General features: G+C 38.5%; 2 protein-coding genes across 2 annotated transcripts; one reads left to right on the forward strand and one right to left on the reverse strand.

The window, feature by feature from the left end:
- Positions 1-607: 607 nt before the first annotated feature.
- On the reverse strand, positions 608-4804 carry vhl (von Hippel-Lindau tumor suppressor). The gene is made up of 3 exons (XM_004068502.4): positions 4368-4804; positions 2057-2176; positions 608-1547 (listed from the first exon to the last, which is right to left on the reverse strand). The coding sequence occupies exons 1-3, from the start codon at positions 4552-4554 to the stop codon at positions 1354-1356; spliced, it is 501 nt and encodes a 166-aa protein (XP_004068550.1). The 5' UTR covers positions 4555-4804; the 3' UTR covers positions 608-1353.
- Positions 4805-9408: 4604 nt separating this feature from the next.
- nft-vtr (vasopressin V1b receptor-like) lies at positions 9409-11247 on the forward strand. The gene is given in 3 exon segments (NM_001278816.1): positions 9409-9483; positions 9580-10458; positions 10639-11247. Coding segments are annotated over 2 exon segments (1053 nt in total). The 5' UTR covers positions 9409-9483; positions 9580-9614; the 3' UTR covers positions 10848-11247.
- The last annotated feature ends 7288 nt before the right edge of the window (positions 11248-18535 follow it).

An 18535-nucleotide genomic window follows, 5' to 3' on the forward strand; every position in this document is an offset into this window, starting at 1 on the left:
TTATAATAACTAAAGAATGCAAGTTAGACCAATGTCTGAGGGAAGAGCGGCTTCTATCATGACTCACGTCACCACTGGTCATTATTATTCCTTATCATTGACTTCGTCTGAATGTGGCTGTGCAGGAAACTGCTTTCAACTCTAACCTTGTTTTCATGTTGCTCCAGTTACTATTCCAGAGGTGTGGGAACTGGACGAGGTGAACTCTCGGACAAACCGTCTTTCTAAACGACTACAGAAGAGCTGTGAACACACCCGAAAAATACTGAACACACGTGTGAAAGAGAGCGTAAACTCTGAAGACGGACACGGCTGCTCTGAAACAGGACTTGGGTTGTTCTTTTCAAATCCAATCGGCACTTTCCAGATTTTATCACAGGAATACTCTCATGCGGTAAAGTGCTGTTGTGTTTTCTTGCTTAGCAACAAAACTGGCAACAGTGCTCTTGTGGAGTACACTGGAATTAGCCCTAATTTCAGGGACAGACAAAAAAAACTGTTTGTCTGTGAGCAAATACAACATGTTTAGACCTAAATCTATGTTTTAGGTCAATTATAAGTGTTGTTTAATATGAATGATCTGGGCCTGGCGTAAAAGATGATAATGTTTTACTTTAAAAACCAAATTTATTGGTAAAACTATAACTTTAATTAAAAAGAAAACATGAAATAATAACAGTTTTGTCAGCAGTTGATCCAAGTCTCCACAAACAGTGTAAGATACATTATGTCTTCACTAACATTCCTTCCTTTTGGCGTTTTGTAAAAACATAGTACACAATGCTATAGTGTTTTGGTTTGGACTTTCTATGATTTTTGTTTTTTTATTCTGAGAACCGGGGAGCTAAGCACATGGAGTTACAAATGCTCGCAACTTTAAAAAAAACCTTTTAACTATAGTTCATTGTGTTGCTCATCACAGCTGTTTTTAGACAAAGCAGTAAGAGGTTCAGTCGCTGATAAACACAAAAAGCAAAAGCAGCAGTTAGAACGAAACATTAACATTACTATACTTTTCAGACTGAGGGTTTCCTTTCTATGTCTTGTTAGTTGAAAATCTTATACGGAAAAGCAAACTTTAAAAAAAAAAAAGATAAAATAGAACAAGTCTCTTCATGCTCTAAAAATGTTCCATTTGTTTTCTCAAACTATTGAAAAATAGAAAAAAGGAAAGTGGACAACAGAAGATGTAAGTAAATCTTTTTTGTTTGTTTTTTTGTGCAATATTCTTTATATTTATCTGCAAAGAACCTCAGGAATTTGTCTTATTTTACAGCATTGTTATGTCTTTGCAGTCTTTGGTGGTGCAGTTCAGTATTGCTGTGAGCATGTTGGCAACATCCCTCTGGTTTCCTACACATCCTGGTCTTGGTTTCTCTCTTGCATACGTCGCTCGACAAGCCTGTTAATGTGCTGGAGGTCTTTCAACACGTTCGGCTGATCTTCCAGCTCCTCGTGGAGACAGCGAGCTATTTCCAGCTTCCTGTAGTCCTCTGGCTGTACCAGACATCGGATGACGTGAAGAGCTCGATCCTTGAGGCTGTCGACTATGAAAGGGTTTGGGAAAAGCAGGAAAGCTTTTGATTTTGTAAAAAAATGTAATACAACTGTAAATGCATGCTTCTCAAACACACAAGAAAAGGAAATATCATAACGTATGAATACCAAAAATAGTTTTCCAAAGTTATGATCAGTGATAGCATGGTCACAGCAATGTTGTAAATGTTCCTTCTTTTATTAATGGCAGAGTTGTGATATCAAAACACTATTTCATTTACACTTGATTATCTTGCAAGACATACAAGGAATCTGGAAAAAAGGAATTTTAGGCTAAATATCTCCTGGATTAATATGAGGTCAGTGAAGTGGATCGTTCAAAATGAACCAAAATCGACTATGAATCATATTGTCAACCTCAAATTATGATACGAATCAAAGCATTGTTAAAATTACTTGTTAAGCCTTTCCTACAAACCAATCCGTGGCTGGTTTTAAAATGATATCTAGGCACAAGTGCATCAACTAAAAACAATTTAGAAGCACAGCTTAGCTTTACCTGGTAAAGTGATGATAACAGACACATCTCCATTCTCTGCTGGTTTAGGAAGAAAGAACTCTTTTCCGTTCACCTTTAAAGGCTCATCTGTTACTGCATCTCTGAACAACCAGGGATGACCTACAGGGAAGAGGAGGCATGTTTTTCAATTAAGATGTACAATGCTTTTACCTTTACATGACATTTTTCAGATTTTCCAAATGACAGATGAACCTGAATCTAAGCTGCTGTAGCACACTCGTGCTGTCCTTTTAAATTGTGAATTGATTAATTTTAGACAAGTCATTTTCAGCCTGTGGGTCTTACATGCAATCAAAGTTGTGTGACACAGGATCCAGAGGAAAACAATGACCAGAGGGCCCAACATTTCAAATAATATCATCAATATCTCATTTGCGTAATGCAAACAATGGCCGTGTTGGATGAACGTGCTCTCCAAATATGCATGTTATTTAGTCAAAGACCTACTGGCTTTTTTCCCTTTTTAATCTTTCTCTTTTCTGTTTTACATCCCGTTCCAGGAAAAGTAATATATGCATTAGAGCACTTTAGTCAGGTGTTTGTATTCGCTATGATTTATCTTGGAAAAGGATCAGAGGGGTATTCCAGGAAGCATGTTTAAACTAGCCTGACTTTAAGCCTGAACTCTGGCTGAAATCCGCCTGAACTTGCTTACTCTGGGTATGTCGGTTCCAAAAGACCGGATATGAGTTAGCGTAATTACGCTCGACTTGGTAACCCTGGGTTAATGCACGTGCACGTCAAGTACATAAAGACATTCTCAATGGATCGCCGATTTCCGGAGTCACCATGGAAACGCGTGGAGAACAAAAGACAACACTACACTTAAGACAGACAGAGTGAGATTTTAATGACGGCGAATGAAGATTATAAGAACATAGAAAAAATGCGGCTGTATCAGCAAAAGGAAGAGTTTCTACTTGGAGAAAAATAACAAAGTAAAGGCAACAGCTTCTATCTCATTTCCATTATCATTGTGAATTATATATTACTTATCAAGCTTGAATTATTTCAATTGGTAACAAGTACTAGTGGTGCTAAATAATCTCATCATTCTCTCCGTCCCTCTCACTCATGGTGCAGAAAGAATTAATTATAGTAGGACAAAATAACTCGGCAAAATACAGTAAAACAGCTAAACAACTAAACACATTTGGTCAAAAACCCACACTTGTACCCAAATCTGTCCAGACAGGTAAAGGGAATGGTATCCCACAATCCTTTGCGGTGCCAATCTAACAGCAGCACCAAAGTTACACCTACTCAATTGAATTAATTTGAATGAAAGTAAAATAACTGTCAGAAAACTACGTTATTTTTAAGCTGACTTAACAAAAAAAATGATTTATCTTAACTGAAGCAAATAATTAAGTTAGATCAAAGTAAAAAAGTTTATTTTTCCAACATCCATATTCAATTCAATTCAATTTTATTTGTATAGCCCAAAATCACAACAACAGTCGTCTCGATGGGCTTCGAAGTGAAACATGAACTCAAAAGGATCGTGAATAAAAAGAGTGCAATAGTAAAATACTAAAATGAACTAACAAACTAACTAAGCTATACTGGCATCCCTGCCCTTAGACCCCCCTTCGCGGTAAGGAAAAATAATATGTGGTCTTATCACCCTCACATGGTGGAAAAAGTATTATCTGAGCTTCTTCATCCACTAAATCATCTTCAAATGAACACGCCATAGATTTTACACTGAAAAATTGCTTTTATTTTTTTCAGAAGATTTAAACCCAATATTGACATAATGTGCATCTTTTGTAATCTTAAAAAAAACACGTTTATTTTGGCTTTGCTATTTTTCTTATAAGTTTTAAGATTTCTTTTCGAGCAAATTTACTCAAATGTTCTCTCTTCCCTTTGAAAACGTCTATTGTTTGGCGTTCAACAACATGTATATATTGACATTTTTTATAAACTTATTCCCACTTCTTGCTAAATTTTACATTCATAAATGTACATTTTGTAACAGATTCCTACATTTTTCTTAATTTCTAGTGAAGGCGAGATGTGTTAAATCAATCAGTTTTTCAAAAAAACAAAAAAGATTAATAAAAATGTCTTGAAATTCGTTCCAACATAAAATTGTTTGAAATGTTAAATCTTTTTTACATAACCATCCTGTACTTTCGTTTACTCCACGTACTTTTATTTTTTCCACACCCTGGCACCTGTTTTTATGTCTATATTAATGTACAGCGTATATTGATATGTTGGTCCTGTACTGGCCTTCAATAAAGTTTTTCGGGGGGGGGGGGGGGGGGGGGGCAGCGCTTACCTACGTAGGTGGTCATTCGTCGCCCGGATCCAGGCTTCAGATCCTCGTATGCCTGAGGAACTCCGCTGTAGTCGATCCATAGCGGCCTCACGACATACGGCGTGCGGTTACAGAACACAGCGCTGACGGGGACGCGACAGTTTAAAGACCGAATGAGGGGAAGAGGCCGCTCCCCTTCTTGAGGCATCGGCGCTTGCTAGCAAAACAGCGGCCCACTACTGCGTATGATGCTTTCGTTAGCTCAGTGGCTAGCTCGATTTTTGAAAAGTCTTCGGCATAAAAAAAAGTATTCCTCCAAAATAAACTGGCATTAGCTTATCTGTGAAAGGAATAACTACGCAAACAAACTTTCAAAAGGTTCTTCAACAAACAAGTCGACAATTCGAGCGCTGTTTTCTGTTTACATTTCTCTTCCGGTAGCAAGAGGACACGCCCCCATTCTGTGTTTCGATTGGTCCAAGCTGATGTGACGACTTTGAGGGTCGAAAATGACGTTCTGGCTTTTCTACCTGTGAGCACACGAAACTAGTTTGGAACAAATTTTCAACTCGTATCAGGACTTAAATTATACACATTTTTCCTGACTTAAAGAACGTTTTGTTTGACTTTACTTAGTATGATAATAAGCTATCTTCACTAGTCTACCGAATAAATCAGATTTTAAAAACAAAATACTAAAGTTATAAAATTACATTTACCAACAAAAGTTCATATTTCTTTGAATTAATTGCTCAAATCAGACATTGTTTGCACACTATTTCTCCCCGTACCAACGAAGAAACAATTAAAACCCATCATCTGTCCCAGCTTAGAATACCAAGTTACTTTTATTATGGCCGGCAGCAGCAGCCACTGACCGCAAGGACCATATTGCTTTCGCAGTTGGAAAGATTTCAGTGCCTTCCAGCGAAAATTTGACCCCCGCCGCACACTGAAAAAGTCACCAAAATGTGCACACACCTAGGATAAATTGTAAATGAGTTTTTCACGAAGTCAACATCACCCCCCCCGAAGACGATGACATCACAGCGAGCGCTCCCGTAAAAAAAACACGAATGGGCTGAAAATTGCTTATGAGGCCGAAAAAAAATTATTTCAAAATACAGTTATGAAACCAAAACACACATGTTGGGGATATCCCAAGGAAGTTTTAAAATCATTATGGGACGGCCACACGACCAACGGCTTGGCGGCCATTTTGTAGCGAACTCTGAGAATTGGCGATTTTTGTGTTTTCCCAATATGGGAAAACTGCACTTTTGTTCAAGCGATTTTCACTAAATTGCACACACTTGTTGCCAGCTCCAGTCTACAAACACCACAGAAGTGTCATCGACTTTTGACCTCGGGAGAAAGCCGCTATCTTGAATGAAAAAAAAGCACCTTTAGTACCAGATACAAACGAAAACTCGTCTTTGGAGTTTTCATCGATCGTCTCGCAGATTTTGGCACAAATTTCAGATTTTTTTTTTGAGAATTTACTGACGAAACCAATATATCCTTGTCTGCTATATCTAAAAGAAGTTTTGAAATCATTACGGGATTGCGACACGTTCTACAGTTTGGCTGCCATTTTGTGCCAAAATCTGTGATTTTGCTTTTTTCGCGTTTAAACATAATATTGGAAAATTAACTTTTTCACGCACATGTCGCTAGCGTAAGTCCACAATCACCTCTGGAGTTTTGTCGACCTTTGACTTCGGGAAAAGGCCGCCATCCTGAATTTTTCATAAAAAGCACTTTTACTACTGAATACAAACATTAAACCTGTCGTAAGGATTTTTATTGATTGTCTTGTAACTTTTTACGCATCAATGGCAATCTACTATGGAAAAAATGTTGCAATTAGAACTTGTAGATTTGAAAAGGTGTTTGTGTGGCGAGCTAGCAAAAGTGGCGCACTGTTATAAGTCTTATGTTATTCAATGGAATACTGTGAAGATTTAATGTATGTTCCATGTCTGGAACTGAACATATTGAAACACACTGGATATGGCCATATAAGGAATGAGGGCGTGGTTAGCAAGAAACCTCTGCTGCTAAGGACATCAAAAAGTTTACTTTTTCCGATTCACTTAAAACTAACGTCGATCAGAGGGGTATTCCAGAAGGCACGTTTAAACTACCCTGACTTTAACCCTGAACTCTGGCTGAAGTCCACCTGAACTTGCTTACTGTGGGTATGTAGGTTCCAAAAGACCGGATATGAGTGCCAAAATAGTAACACGGCTGCATCAGCAAAAGAGAGAGTTTCTGCTTGGAGAAAAATAACGGCAAAGCAAAAACGCATGAGTTTCCATGTAATTTCTCTCATCTCTCTATTTTCATCTCATTAAATATACATATATATATATATATATATATATATATATATATATATATATATATAAATACACACACAACTCATATACAACCTAATTTCTTACGTCTATCAAACTCAACAATTGTTTATACAGCTGAAATTTACATATTTATCTAACTAAATGTCATTTTACTCCAATTTGATTAAATGTTTTTCCATCTTAATTTATTGTACTTTTTGAACTCTCATATATTTAAGCCCGCTGCCATAAATATTTTTATTTTTATGTCCTTAAAATGAATGAATGGATTTTCAATAAATACCTTACTTTCAGTGATCATGTCAGTCTGACTTTATATCTTAAGCCATTATGTGACACAAGGGGTGCTACATAAACTCAGCACCCTCTCCCTCCCTCTCACTCATGTGCAGAAAGAATTAAACATAACAGGATAAAATAACTCAGCAAAACACAGTAAAACAGCTAAACAATGAAACACATTTAGAAAAAAACCCACACTTAAACCCAAATCCGTCCAGACAGGTAAAGGGAATGGAATCCCACAATTCCTTGCGCTGACGATCTAACAGCAGCACCAAAGTTACACCCACTTAATTGAATTAATTTGAATGAAAGTAAAAAAAAATAGTCTGATAACTATGTGTTATTTTTAGGTTAACTGACCTCAAAAAATGTATTTATCTTAACTGAAACAAATAATTAAGTTATATCAATGCCTCAAACTTTCCATGGTAACTCACATAACCTGCTTTTTGAAATACCCCCCTGTTTATCATCCCCAGTCGACAGCAACATAAAATGGTTGTTATGGAGATAAAATCAACAAAAAAAGCTGCCATTCTGAAAAAAGTGGATTTTTAATTAACATGTAGCTTGACATGTAGCTTTGATGACATGTAACTTTTACCAATGGAGCTATGTGTTTTTCTGAGTCAGTTGATGATGCCGATCGCAGCGCTAGCACTTTTCGCCACATTAGCATAACTAGAAGAGTTAGCATAATTAGCATCTTAGGCAATGTGTTTTTCTGAGTCACTTGATGGTAGTGATCGCAATGCTAGCTTTTTTAACAACAGTTGTACAACTAGCATAGTAAGCATGATTAGCATATGCAGCTTTGACTATAGCCTTGATCGAAGGTCAGCGGTGAGAGCGGCGGTGCTGCGTAGAGGCGGGCGGACGGGGCGAGTAGCGCCTGTAGCCCTTTTTTTAATATTAGTTTTTTTCTTGCTGAGGTACAGTTTATTGCTCTTTACACTGTATGTCATAAAAATGTTCTTAATAAAATGTACATTTAAAAAAAACATCATAGAATCAAATACCAAAAGTGAATAAGCACTTGACCTCTATTGGATGGAATTTTGCTAATTTATTTTTTCTTGGAATTTTACTTTGACATTTTTCAACACCTGTTAATTTTATTTATTTTTTTGTTTTAAATACTTCTACCAGAAACAAATTGGGCTATAGCTAAAGTCTAGAGCTAAGTAGTCTATTTAAGTGTCGGCAGCTACAAGTATAAGCTTCTTAGTTTTTACTAAAAATGAGACAGTATACTTGAAGTTTACTTTCTATAAACTAGACCTATAAATTGTAAACTTTAAATGTTCTCATTTAGTCTGAAAAAGTATTCAGCAAGTATACTTCCAATACTGCACCTACATTGTCGTTAGTTAAAGCTATACTTCTATGGAAGTATGCTTAATAAAATAAACACCAACTATACTACTTTTTGTTGGGGGAACACATAAGGAAATAAATAAAACACAGCAATATCTTGGAACATGACTTCAAAAGCAACTAAGATGATGTTTAATGGAGTACAACAATACTGGGAACATTTACATCATGAAACCCTTTCTTTTTGCAAAGTATTTTAGCATTAATGGGGCCTTTTTTATTGTTGTGTGTGTGTTTGCAATGTGGAAGTGGATATACATCCACTTATAACAAGTGGATAGAAAGTAGTTTTATTTACTTCAGTATCTTTTTATACCCCCACATGGCAAGCAACATGTCTTGCTCATCTGTGGGATCCCTCATAAATATTTTTGTCAAAAAAAAAAGTTGCACAAAGATTGCAAAATGTATCATATAGTCATTTAGAATTTAAATTAAACTTTGAGAGTTGTTGAATATTTTTTTAACTGTTTTTTTTGTCAACCCAGTCTTATTCAGTTTATTTAAGTAAAGTAACAAATGTGTCTTTATGTTATTGACCATTGGTTATTCTATTAGTTTTAAGTAACAAAACATAAGTGAAAATCATATAAAAATATCTTACAAAATCCAGAGATTTTAAAGGACTCATGTTTTGCTGCAAAAATATAACTTCATTTGTACACTTCTCTACATTTTATTATATATCGAAATTATTCATGAAATGTTTAAATCAAAATTAATCCATCCTCAGCATGCATGTGTTTTTTGTATTCACCATGTGCTTCCATGACTCACAAACCCTGTCAGAAGATAAAAATAACCTTAAAAGATATTAAGAAAGTCTAAATAAAAGCAGAGTCCGCCTCTCAGACGTTTCCCGTTTGTTTTCCAAAGTCATTCAATCAGCATTTATTCAGTTTTACTGCAAAACGGGGTAAGAATAAGCTTTCTCTGTGCTTCATTCATTCGGAAAGAACTGAGTACTGAGTCAATAAATTCAGCCCCGCCCAGTTTCTCTCTCTGTCAAACAAGCTGAAGGCACAGCAAAAGAGGCAGAGAAGAACCAGAAGCTGCAGAGTCATCAACCCTGGAACCTGCTCCACCTCCTTCCAGAAGAAAATCAAGGCAGTGTAAGTGATGTCTGCTAAAGTCCAATGATCCTCTCAATGACTTTTCTGAAAACGAAGCAACTAAATGTCACCGGGTCTCCTTTGCTCTGACCCCAGACTCCCTGACACGTTTACAAGTCTCCTTTTCGAAAATGCGCGCAGTGAATGGCAGCGCGTCTGTGGATGCGGAGGATGTGCCCAGAGACGAGAGTCTGGCCAGGGCGGAGATTGCTCTCCTCAGCGTGATCTTCGTGAGCGCCTCTCTCCTCAACGCCGCCTTGCTGCTGGTTCTCTGGAGACAGCGCAAGCAGATGTCCAGGATGCGCATCTTCGTGTTCCACCTGTGCCTGGCGGACTTGGTGGTCGCCTTTTTCCAGGTGTGCCCGCAGCTCATTTGGGACATCACCGACAGATTCGTGGGACCAGATCTAGTGTGCCGCCTTGTGAAGTACTTCCAAGTTCTCGGCATGTTTTCATCGACCTACATGATTGTAGTGATGACAGTTGACAGATACCAGGCTGTCTGCAACCCCATGGTGAAATTTCAGCGGGCGCGCACCAGGATTAACATGCCTGTGTGCGCCGCGTGGGCTCTCTCCTTTGTGGGCAGCCTGCCTCAGGTTTTCATTTTCTCTCAAGTGGAGGTCGCGCCCGGAGTTTTTGACTGCTGGGCTGACTTCATCCAGCCGTGGGGGCTGCAGACGTACGTCACTTGGACCACTCTGGTCATTTTCATTTTACCTGTGACCACGGTTGTTGTTTGCCAAGTGCGTATCTGCAGAGCGATCCAAATAAACCTTTACCAAAAAACTCTCAAGCAGGGAAGTAAAGGAGTCGCGCTGCCATCCAGAGCTAGTGGTGTGGCCAGCATGTCCAAGGCCAGGGTGAAAACGCTGAAGATCACGGTGGTTATTGTGCTGGCTTACATCATCTGCTGGGCTCCCTTCTTTACTGTCCAGCTCTGGTCCGCCTGGGATACACACGCTCCAAAAGAGAGTAAGTTTTTCTTCAATTTACCGAGGTCATCTAATCCTGAAGCCATGAAGTTTGACTTTTTTTCCCTTCTAGAGTGAGTCTAAAAGCGTAACCGCACACGCAAAAGCGCATCTTTACGCGCAATAAAAATGTAAACGGCCTATAAATTTACACTAGATTTGTGCACTTTTCCTATTCCAGCTGCAACCTTCACCATCCTGATGCTGCTAGCCAGCCTGAACAGCTGCGCAAACCCCTGCATTTACCTTCTGTTCAGCGGGCAGTTCCCCAAGAAGCTCCTGACGCTGCTGTGTCGACGGAATTCCAACGGTAAGCGCCCGGGACACGAGGACCCGACGACGGTCAGCTCCCTGTACATGAGCCTCAAAAACATCTCTGAGTCCAAGTAAGACCATCAGGCCTTGGAGAGAAAACGGAGCTTGGCAGAGAAAAGCATGGAGCTTTGCGCGCCATGGCATCAAAGCAAAGATGCAGGTCCATGATGGAGAATTCTGTTACGCAGTTTCTTGTTTGTCACTAAATAAGTTGACTTGAATAAATCCAACATCGGCAGCCATCGGTGCGCTACACTTCATGGACAAGGACCACAGAATGTGATGAGAGCGCGCAGGAAAGGAGCAATAAACTGAAGAGCAGGCGCTGTTGAGTGTTTGACTGTTGACTGAATAAAAACAAGCGTTTAAATATCACTTTAGATAAAGGAAGACTGTTTTTATATATTGGTATTTATTTATCTTTGTATGTATTTGGATTGAGACTGCATATCAAACATTAAATGAATTATTTTTGATACATTTTTTGGTTTGGCTCAATATGACAATAATGCATTTTAACCACAGACTGTATATGGTTAAAACAGAAAAGCAAAAATACTGACATATCTATGGTGTCGACAAGAATGGTATCCAGACTCAGACATGCTCTTTGTCATATACATGCTGCCTTATCTTTAGGTAAACAGAGTGACTAGAAGAATCTTCAGAGCAGCATAACAGGAGCTTGTTGAATGGAAAGGAACCTTTTATTTGCAGGAAACAATATTTGTTCTTCTTTTGCAAAAATACGAACAGATCTGACATATTTTAGATAATCCTGATCAGGACTCTAATTTATCCTTGAAGGAAGATAGTTAATTTGAAATGGTGAGACTGAGAACAGATAAAGACGTGTTACTAATTTCCAGTGGTGTGTAGTTGAGCGGCGTGGACCATCCACATGGAGGAATAAATAGAGATTTTTGTTCATCGTTGGTGTTGCTGTAGCAGCAGCGTGTGGCATAACTTCTAAGAACCATGAACTCACTAAATACCTTTGTGAGAACCCTTTGACTCCATAGAAACCATAATTAACCACAACTGTAATTAGACTTTATAGTATGATTTTATGATTCACCTTCACAGATGGTGCAAACATGTTACTATGCAGCTCAGAACTTTTTGTGACATTTCCACACAGACTGTCGAAGGAAAGCATCACCCTTCTGTGAAATACTTCACATATTAAAGCTGCCAAATTAACTCGTCTGTGTTTTGCCTTGGCCGCCATCCCTCACACCATCAAACCAGATTTATCAACAAGGCTTCAAGTGGTTCAGCTCTTCAAGCAAAATCTTTTACATGTCGAAATCTGCTTGGCAGCCTTTGTTAGAAGGACTTCCTCATTGAAGAACTGTAGAAAGCTTGGAAAGTGAAGGTGACAGTGTTGATTGGAGCACTCGGGGCAGTAACCTGTAAACTGGAGGAGTGGCTACAGCCGATCCCTGGAAAAACCTCAGACATCTCAGTTCATAAAAGTGCAGTACTAGGAAGAGCAGAGGTACTGCGCCGGACCCTCAAGCTGGCAGGCCTCTGGTAGAAGAACCAAGCCTGGAGGAGAAACCACCTGCAAAAAATGCTGTGACGATAAAAACCTTTCAGAAATATTAGTAATGTTTGTTTAAGATATCACTTTACAAAATGCAAAGTGAGCACAAAAAAATGAACATATAGTGTTTATATATTTTGTTTCTAAACCAGCATTAATTTTATAGGTACACTTACAAAGACTTTAGGGAATCTTTTTCAAAGTAATCGGATGTTTGATCAACCAATTCTGCCGAAAATGGACTAATGATCAATAATGTCATAAGTAGGTTGAAACCATTGACTGTATAAGAGAACTGGACTGAGTTAAGTGTGACGTCACCAATGGAAAATGCCTTACGTTCGGCTCCAACGAGATTAAATCAATTCAGTCACCAGTTCTTCACAATACAGACGCTGCTGTTTGGAGCGTCTGTACACATGAACTGAAGTGCAGGAAAATGGCAGCAGATGCTCTGAACCGATGAGTACAGATCTGAAATATTTGGCTGCAGAAGAAGGCAGTTTGTCAGAGGAAGGACTGGAGAGCAGAACAATGATGCAGACAATGGTGAAGCATGGTGGAGGTTCTTATTGTGTGTTATAGTATTTATGATTGTTAATCTAATAAACCATTAGAAAACAAAAGTTTGAGGAAGAGTTTTGCCTAAAATTGGTATCTTATTCTCCTGCAGATGGTTTTATCAGAAGACACTGATTTCTTCCTAGAGGAATAACTATTTATGGACTTGACTTTTTATTTGAAGGTTAGGCTCTAAAGGGCAAAATAGCCCATTTATTAGTTTAGCATCAATTAACCAATTAATTGTTGTATTTTCATTTTACCAAAGACTGTACACACACACAAACTGGAACCAGCCACTCTCCCATCTAGACTGTTCTCATTTAACCAATAAATGTCCTGATGTAACAGGATTAAAACACCAGATTGTTTTCATTTGATAACAGAAAAGATTTGGACAGGTAATTTATAAAATAGGTATTTTGATACACAGAAAAACGTAGCGTTTATTAAGATTAAAAATGCCAACTTAGGAGAGTTCACTGTCAGAGGTCAGCGCTCTGTCTCTCCCTCTGGTCACCGATGCAAACCATCTCCAGAGTGCTGAATGCACCACATCCCCCAGCAGCCCCAGCGCACACTTCCTGGATGCTGCACACACGACTCTCATTTACTCAATCAATCAATCACAAGCATCCTTAATCACTGCACTGAGCCTCACTCAGTGCAAAGTATTGTTTGAACCACTCTGCCTGGATTGCTGAGCGTTGTATCTGGACCTGATCTTTTGATTTCCTGGCCCGGTTTTGTCTTTGACTTGCTCGCCTGCTGCCTGCCCCGAATCTCGCCTGGACCCTGACTAATCCTGTTTCTTCTCTGATGCTCCCATGTTTGTGTTTGACCTCAGGCTACCTGACCCTGATTTAGCTTTGTGGACTTTTAGATAATAAATAGATAATAATAGATAATAAAACCTGCTGCAATTGGATCCAGCCGTCTGCCTGTTTTGAGACTCTTACATTAACATTACAAGAAACGTTTTTTATGGACATTCAAAAACACTGATGAGCACAATGGTAGACATGTTTTCCTTCCCACACACATTGAATTTAATTCAACTCTTGCAGCCGAGCAGGCATACAAATGAAGGCACGTGTTGTCTGCACAAGCGACTAATGTGACACAATCACAGCACACGTAGAGAGACGACTGCACACAGGTATAACAAAGGGACATGTTGATCTGTCTGCAGGAGACTCCAAGTCTGCAGAACAAAAGGTTTTTTATCTGTTTCTGAACAGCTCTCGTCAGTTGTGTTTTCTTCAAAATGATATTTTTTCCCCTCCAGCTGCTGTTTTTGAAGCATACAAGGAACCAGCATGAAACGCAGAGGAGTCCGTGTTTGAAACCTGCATGTTTATTTTTACTTGGTGAAACACAAATGACACGGAAAAACAAGCAAAAGGCTTTCTCTGGAGCCGGGCAACTGGTTTCAGCAGGGAAGCATCTGTTTTATTGGTTTATAGGGGAGGGAATGTCAGAGGAACTTAAGCTGTAGGTAATCACACTGAGGTGATGTAAACTTGACCTCTGGGCCATCTGAAAGCTAAAATCCTTTAAAAATCTAAATAATATGATGTGAAAAAATAAAAAAGAATATGTGAAAGAGCTCCACCAGCAGGTACCACACCTGTAGGGTTCACCAGCAACCATCAGACGGGATTCTGGTGTGCATCAGATCGGATAGCCAGCACCCTGCACGCTTTACTGGATCATTCATCAAGACACAATCTGAGTTTATCCGTGTTTTTCTCTGAGCGTTGACTCCTTTACCTGTTCAGTGCTGTCCCCTGTTCATTGGTTCACCTCACACTTTCTTTACATCGTTCCTGGTTTTTGTGATCAGCAGAACTATCCCACAGGACTGTGTCTCCATATAGGTCCACATCGCATCCAACCATTACAAAGGACATCACATACGAATCGTTCAAGCAGAGAAGACTTATTACACACCTGGTGTTGATCTAAGAGAAGATCCAGTCCTTTCTGGTCCAGACCATCATTCGTCCACCAGCATCCCTACAAATAATCTTAACTTAAACTTTATGACAACACATCACCATCTCCCAGTCATACTCCATCATCTGTCTCTCATCATCTCCACCAGAACTCATTTTCTTTTTTTTTTAAACCACCCAATAAAGTCTGAGCTCCTGGCAGAAATCTGGACACTTATGCTTGCTGGCCTCGATGCTCTAGATCAGGAGTGGGCAAACTTTTAGACTTATGGGCCACAAAGGGTTTTAAAATGGGTTCTAAATCTGATGGAAGGGCCGGACCAGGAGCAGATATGTGGAGTGTTTTCCACCTCATAAGAGAAAGAAACAACATGGAATCTGGAAGAAAACGTGCTTTAACTTTGATAATTCATATATACCTTAAAATGGAACATTTTGGAGTTTTTATTTCAAAACTTGTGCCTTTTGTTCTCATTTTATTGCCAATTGCACCATTAGGTTTATGTCCATCAGGGAAAAACACAAACTAGGATTGGAAAAACGGCTCGGAAAACACACATAGACGTCAGAAAAAAACAAATCTTCTGCAAATATAGACAAAGGCCAATAAATTTGTTATGCGCCAATTATAGGGACACACCAGAATTACAGGTGTGTGTGTACATTATCATGTTGAGGATTATCAACAGAATTTTTAGTTTCAGTTTAGCGGGTCAGATTAAATAGTTTAATGGGCTGAATATTGCCCTTTTTTAAACTACAAACAAAATGAATGCTGTGTATTGGGAGCATGTCGGAGCACCTGTGGGTTCAGCAGCAGAAGACGGAGCAGCGTAAGCAGGAGAAGCAGCAGCAGGCTCTGGAAAAGGCCTCTCTGGGCTTTTCAACAAAGCATGGCAGCTATGCAAGAGCTCCAGTTGGACTAAACGAAGGGGATGAAGTTTCACCTGCAGAGTTATGAACACTAGAACAGCAGTGTTTGCATTTCTAAGCAGTAAAAAGATACACCTGGATGAGCGAAATATTTCCAGCTGTTACACATTAATAAACAAAGAAGACAAAAACCAAACCACCAATTGTTGAACAGCTGATAACCTCAAATTGAAAAATGAACATTTTAACACAGACAGAAAAACTGAAGGACACAGGAGCCGACATAAAGGGACCAAGAAAAAAGCAGAAACAGGAAGAGCAAGAAGAAAAGCATCATTTAAGCAACATGGAGAAGAAAACAGAAGACATAAGACGGACCAGAAATCAATACTAATGAAAAACCTGGAAGAACTGGACCAATACAAATGATTTCAACAAGTGGATGAACAACGAAGGGATGTTATTGCTGAGTTTTGCTTCATGCTGACAGAAAAATGTGGGATAGGCCACATGAATAAATGGCGTTTACTTATATGGCGCTTTTCTACCTCCCAAGGACACTTCGAGTCATGGGCGTGCAAGGCGGGAGTCAAACCTGCAGTCTTACGATCATGGGTCAGCCGCCCTACCGCTGCACCACGGCTGAATATAAAACACACATACCAAAAGACTTGATTATCAAATTGTTGAAGGTCTATTAATTAGTGACATAAGTGATCAGCTGCTTGTTTTTGTCATCTTTAAAAATGTTTTGCCTCTTTTAAATTCATGAGTCGAAATAAATCAGAAAACGTTGATGATTGAAAGAAAGAACGCAGTAAAAAAAACAAAAAAACAACTCGGAGTGATGTTTGTGCAGCAGCTGATCCAAAGATCTCGTGTGAAGCCTTTTCCAGAGATTCTGGCATCTCTATAATCTAGAGCGTCCAAAGAAAAACCAAGTTAGTCGAAAAATGACAGAGAATTAATGAAGAGAAACTGCTGCTGCAAAACAAAACCCCACAAAAAATATAAATAAAAAGAATAAACAGAAATAAAGAAGAAATTATAAACAGAAAATTGGAAAGTGAAAATAAAAACATTTTCAAAAAGTAAAAAAAACCATGTTATAAAAATGAAGTAGATTAGCTGAACTTAATTAACTAAACTAAATTAGGTCAACAGTGATATATCTGTAAATATTGTGGGGGTTCACTTTGGTGAGTTGGGGAATAGGATTTAAATGAAAACCAACACGTGTTTTTATGTGACAAATGTCGAATGTTCCCATGAGTAAATTTCTCTATGTGTGTAATTTTAAGTGAAACTGAAAGTGAGCGAGGGAACAGGACTATCATGGGTAATCGGTGCACTGGGTGTGGTAAGACGTGTTGGGCATGAAGGTGTTGATTTACTTACAAGGATTTTTTTTCTTCTCACTCCCTTTTGGATATTACTTTTTTCTTCTTATTAAATCTAGTCTCTTTTTTCCTTTAAAATACACAAAATAATATATCATAACAAGTAAAGATGAACAGTATTTCTGTGAATAGTCTAAAACTGTACAGATGAGCTCAAGAGACAAAACTTCAATTTAGAGGTTAAGAAACCGTTTGACAACTCAGTCGTATATGAAAATGAGAGTGAAACAGAGTTTTTGGTAAAAATAGGAATAATCTTTGTTCAAATTAGATTTTTTACAGCTAGACAAACATAAAATTAGTCATTTGAATAGCTCAGTCGACACCTTTAAAATGAAAAACCCTTTTTGTAGTAAAGAAAGCACAATTTATTTGACAGTTACTTTTTAAACTTGAAGGCTTGTTGTAGCATTATGGGTACTGTAGTCAGGACCCAGGCAGAGTGATACGTATTGGCCTTCAACTGTTTGTGAATAACTTATCTTGCTTTGTGGTTTACATTACAGCTGCTTTTTAAATGTAATTAATTTAAAATTATTTCTCATAACCAGAGAGCCACATGTGGCTCCGGAGCCTCAGGTCGCAGACCCCTGACCTAGAAAAGACTTGAACATTTGTGTTCTTCTAGCTTTCTGACACAAACCTGAAAGTTTGTGACCCAAACTGAGCCGTAAAAAACAGCAAGAAAGACTGCCAAACTTTCTGCCTCACTTCCAGGATATTTTAATAAATTCTAATATTGATAAAACAAAACTAACTTGAAATCCAGAAAAAAATAGCTTTGATGAGAACCTGCTGTATAATATTATAGATTTGTTATATCTATTATTGGTCTATTGTTCCCTTGTTTTTTCAATTGCTTAAAAAAAACTGATCAATGAATCATCCAAAATCAAGCTGAATTCAGAATAAAGCTCCCATGTGAGCATTAAATGAATGAGTTCTGCATAAAAAGTGTTTTAAATGACCTTTACCCTTTGTAGAGAATCGTTGAATACAGTAGCCAAACAGTCTGTTATGCTTTGAATGGTTCATTTACCATGACACATAGAGATAGAAGACCTTCTGATATTGATGGTCCACCTCTACCCCATGCAAACATCTGCAACATTTGCTGGGTTTCATTAATTTCTACTGGATGTTCATGAAGAATTGCTGCAGAGCAACTCCTCTCCTCACAGAACTCACCTCCACTAAAAGGTCCGTTCATCTGGTCTCTGCAAACACAGACTCACCTGTGCCCCACCATTTAATTCCATCATGGCTGAAACCAGCACACCAAGAACACAAGAACCATAACAACCTTTATCAACTTCACTCTATGACAGGGTTTTCCAATGCAGGGAAACCGCTTTGGAGCAGAGACAAATTGCACAGATGGGTTGATGTCCATCAAGGAAAGTGCAAACTTAGAGAAATGCT

The sequence above is a fragment of the Oryzias latipes genome, chromosome 5 (assembly GCF_002234675.1).
Source record: "Oryzias latipes chromosome 5, ASM223467v1".
Classification (NCBI taxonomy): domain Eukaryota; kingdom Metazoa; phylum Chordata; class Actinopteri; order Beloniformes; family Adrianichthyidae; genus Oryzias; species Oryzias latipes.